We start from the raw sequence: 4,461 nt of genomic DNA on the forward strand, positions 1-4,461 counted from the left end.
AAGTGTTCGCAAAAGTGGACTAAGAGGAGACTTGAGTAAATTTTGGCTTTGCATGATAAAATGTTTTTCTAGCTTTTCTCAGATCCGCTTACACTTGCCTGAGCATTTTACTGGGCACAAGCAGTGTGGATTCAGAATTGTTACTAATGCTGTGATACATCATGCTCTAAAAAAGAACTGCAAGGTTAATTCTGTTTGAAACCGTTATGATGATCAGATCTATTCTTAAAAAGATGTTATACTCATGTATTTTTTATTTGTGTTTCAGAACAATGGATCACTTGCTTGGTGCCAGAATCACAAACAGTGTTCAAAGGTATGTTGTTTTCTTCCTTGTCCCATTTATGAAGTTATATGATTGCTTTCCATGTTGTTTGTAGATTAAGTAGTTTTCATCTCTTATTTGGAAACTTCAATCTATAAATGTCCAAAATTAATACCAAGTGAACTACTTTTTCAGGACAAAGGAATTATGTTTGAGGATAAATATTGAGCATAGGTAAGCCAATATAATTCTTAGCTGGGAAAAAACAAACAATTGTTTGATAAGTGATTGTGGTTATCAACAAACTTTACACTGTCTGGAATCTTCTGTATCATTTCTGTTTCAATATTTTTGGACATAAGCAGTGAAATGGTCAGTCACTTTAAAATATTCACACAATGTATATGCCATGGCAAAGGTATGCCATCATTCAACTCTTTATTCAATTTTTTTGCATGACACTGAATTTTCTTTTAAATCATTCTTGAAACAGATCACTGATGCCTTGTCCCATCCTAGCATCTTGATCTGACAAGCTTAGAGAGTAGGTGAACTAACAGTCAACTGACTGTGCAAAAATTTTACTATGGTATCTGAACAGAAACAGCAGTGATTTGGGAGCTTTGATGGTAAGAGTGGAATTACACATTCCAGGCACTGTTTGTTCATAAGTGTAATGAGAGATGCATTTTTGCAATGGCTTGGAAGTTTACCTGAAAATGATGAAGAGTTTTTTCCAGTATTCTTACCTAATCTTCCTGAAAATGTATTTCTATAATAATATGGGTATTTTATCTTCAATTTATTCTGGAAGGACATATTACAAATTGGATTAAAACAGAGTAGTGTCATTCTGTATTGTTTTCTTAATCTATGTAAATGCTGACCTTGATTTTTAACATATAACAGTTTCTCTACATTTAAGAAGTGAGATTGCTGATTCACTGAAGAGAGAATCTAGTTTTCATTAAAGTGCATGAGACTGGAAATGAACTGTTATTGACTGTTCCACTATAAGAAAATAAAACAAAATTGAACACTGTCATTGGTATTAAAAACTATGTGTCACGACATCAGTAAAGGAAGAGAGTGGAAAAATTAGTTTTGTCACACTACTGTTTAGTTTTTGAAATGGAATATTATCATTCTTGAGAAAAAGGGATTTGTCATAACTAAGTTGCTTTTAAAGGAAGGTGTAATGGTCTTGTGTGGTACTGCAGTGATCCTGTTGTACTTTTCTTTTTTAATTCACTTATCAAAGCTGCTATAGTATCCAGTCTGAAAGGCTTTACAATGATTTGTGTCTGCTTAGCAAAGAATGAGTCATGTAGGGAAAGCCCAGCTTTTAAAGCAAGACAGAGGTTATATAAACATCTGTCTGGATCAATCTGAAGTTCATAGAATGGCTTAGCTTGGAAGGGCCCTCAAGGACCATCAAGTTCCAGTCCCCCTTTCACAGGCAGGGTTACCAACTGCTAGATCAAGTACTAAATCAGATTGCCCAGGGCTCTATCCAGCCTGGTCTTAAACACCTCTAAAGAATGGGGCATCCACAACCTTTCTGGGCAGTCTGTTCCAGCATCTCACCACTCTCTCTGTAAAAAAAACTTGCCCCTGTCATCCAGTCAAAATCTCTCCTCCTTTAGTTTAAAACCATTCCCCCTTGTTCTATCACTATCTACCCACGCAAAAAGTTGATTTCCCTTATGTTAGCAAACTCTCTTTAAATATTGTAATGAGGTCTCCCTGCGACCTTCTCTTTTCGAGGCTGAACATGACCAGTTCCTTCAGCCTATCTTCTAGAGAGGTGCTCCAGCCCACTGATCATCTCTGTGGTCCTTCTCTGGACCCTCTTGGATGTCCCAGACTTGATGCAGTACTGGGGCCTCACAAGAGCAGAGAAGAGGGGAACAGTCTACCTTCCAACTAATTCCTTATCCACCAAATTGTCCACTCTTCAGATCCATCTCTCTCCAATTTAGAGATAAGGATGTGATGGAGGACCATGTCAAAGGCCTTGCAGAAGTCCAGGTAGATGACATCAGTTGCCTTCCCTTTGTCTACTGGTGCTGTCATTCCATCATAGAAAGCCACCAGATTGATCAAGCATGATCTGCTGTTGGTGAAACCATGCTGGCTGTCTTGGATCACGTTTTTTCCTCGTGTGCCTTAACATGTATTCCAGGAGGATCTGATCCATGATTATGAATCCACATAAAATAGATATAAAGTACAATGAATGTACGAATTACCTTGATTGTATTAATCTCTTAAAATCCAACTACAGAAGTACATGCATCTGACGCACACACACAGATGAAATTTTGTTTTAAAGTTATATTATTGTAACTCATACAACACTGAAGATGATATAGTTAATTTAGTTAAGTTTCAATTACTTTCTTTCATGATAGTGTTTTTAAAATAGAAAAGGTACAGTGCAGTCCTTCTTCTTGTAACGTAACTACTTACAATTTTTTTTTAAACATTTTTTCATTCCTATCCTAGGATAGCCTGTAAAAGTACAAGTCTTGGAAGAAAATATTGTCATGAAGCATTCACTGCAGGGCTTTTGCACGTGTTTCCCCATTTTTCCTCATTTTCTCATTGGAAACACTTTTAGTCTCTGTTTTGGATTCTGTTTTCCTAGACCTGAATTGACAAAAGCTGGTGCAGATCCTTCTCCACTATTCTCTGAGAATAAGATTAGTCTGACACAGAAATCTGTAGTAATTTTGTGGACACAGTTTTGAACATAGAACTAGGAGAAATCTTTGAATACTTGTGTACTATGCCATTATTTTTTTCCTCATGGAAATCTGTATTCTTTGTATGTAAGGACACTTCTGTATTAGAAGTTTGCTGTAGAAGATCACTTTTTAGTTCATTTTGTTAGTGAAGTACCTCTGAAGTTAATTCAAGCACTTACACTGTTGCCCTCTAACACAAATATAGCCAACAACTGTTAGTTAGAAGATGAATACTTTGAAGAGCAACTAATTTTCAAACAGATGCAAATCTAATGAAGTAAAATTGATGTTGCTCTCACAGGAATGGTTGTAGATGGCTACCTGTATCTCGCTCACATTACTAGTTTTGTTATGTTAATGAAGGAAATTACAAAAGCGTGACTCTGAATATCAAAATATGCACCAATGATTTTATATGTAATTTAAGAACATTTCTGGAGACCAAACAGTGGATGTGAAGACAGTGAGTTAATGGGTAGTGTATTTCAACAGTGGTGACAGCAACAGTGGTTCAGCTCTACTGGTGTAAATTTTTACAAGTGCCGCATGCAGGCTTTTGTTCATCTCTGGTGAAAAAGCACAGCTAATGGTGGTGGCATTGTTGAAAAGTAGTGTTTTTTGATTGAGATTTTGCTCTACCAAACCAGTGTTCTTGTTCTCTTTATATCTGTTGTAATTTCCATAGAAACAAATAGGAGGCATTACTTTCAGAACAACCTACATGTTATAATAAGGACTATTGGATCACAAAATAAACTGCCTGTTTTGATAACAGCAGCTATTATTCACTGCCATCACACACTCCTACATCTTTGCTTATAGGGAGCTCAGTAGAAGACTGAGGGCTTTCATAGTTGTCTTCTACTTGAAATATGAGTGTTGAGGTAAACATGAAGCCTGTAGTCTTGACCTTAGTTGTGTAGTCAATGAAGTTTGTTGTGGGTGTCTAAAATAGAACAAAATTCTTTGCAAAGTCAACTCAAATCCTTCAAGGATAAAATATCGTGCTGTAGGCTTGCTCTTTTTGTACATTAGCAATAAACTGCTGAGCTCCCCCACTGACTTCATATTTGCTATTGAATTTAACCTTCAAATCTTTACATAAATTTTACTTAAAACTTTGTATTTCCTTAACTCATCCTCTGAAAATCTTCACTTAACCTTATGCCTCCTTCTCTCCGCTATGGTCTGTATTCTGTATCCCCACCTACTCATTTCTTACAGATCTATGAAAGTATCACTGAATTGATTAGCTTGGAAGGGACCACTTAAGATCTTCTTAAGACCCTCTTGGCTCGAGAAGGGTCAACTAGAGCAAGTTGTTAAGGACTATGTCCAGTTGGGCATTGAGTCTTTCCACAAGTGTAGACCTCAACTTCAATTTGTTTCAGTATTTGTCCACTCTTTTTTTTTATGCCCAGAATGTATTTCTTTTTTTTTTGTTGT

General features: G+C 36.4%; 1 protein-coding gene across 1 annotated transcript in view; it reads left to right on the plus strand.

The window, feature by feature from the left end:
• The first annotated feature begins 229 nt into the window (after positions 1-229).
• Positions 230-4,461, plus strand: part of ANOS1 (anosmin 1) — a 108,829-nt gene continuing 104,597 nt past the window's right edge. The window contains exon 1 of the mRNA XM_031557502.1: positions 230-316. Within this exon, the coding sequence (XP_031413362.1) occupies positions 245-316 (72 nt within the window). The 5' untranslated portion in view covers positions 230-244. The remainder of the gene's footprint in view (positions 317-4,461) is intronic.

Source organism: Meleagris gallopavo, chromosome 1 (genome assembly GCF_000146605.3).
Source record: "Meleagris gallopavo isolate NT-WF06-2002-E0010 breed Aviagen turkey brand Nicholas breeding stock chromosome 1, Turkey_5.1, whole genome shotgun sequence".
NCBI classification, from domain to species: Eukaryota; Metazoa; Chordata; class Aves; order Galliformes; family Phasianidae; genus Meleagris; species Meleagris gallopavo.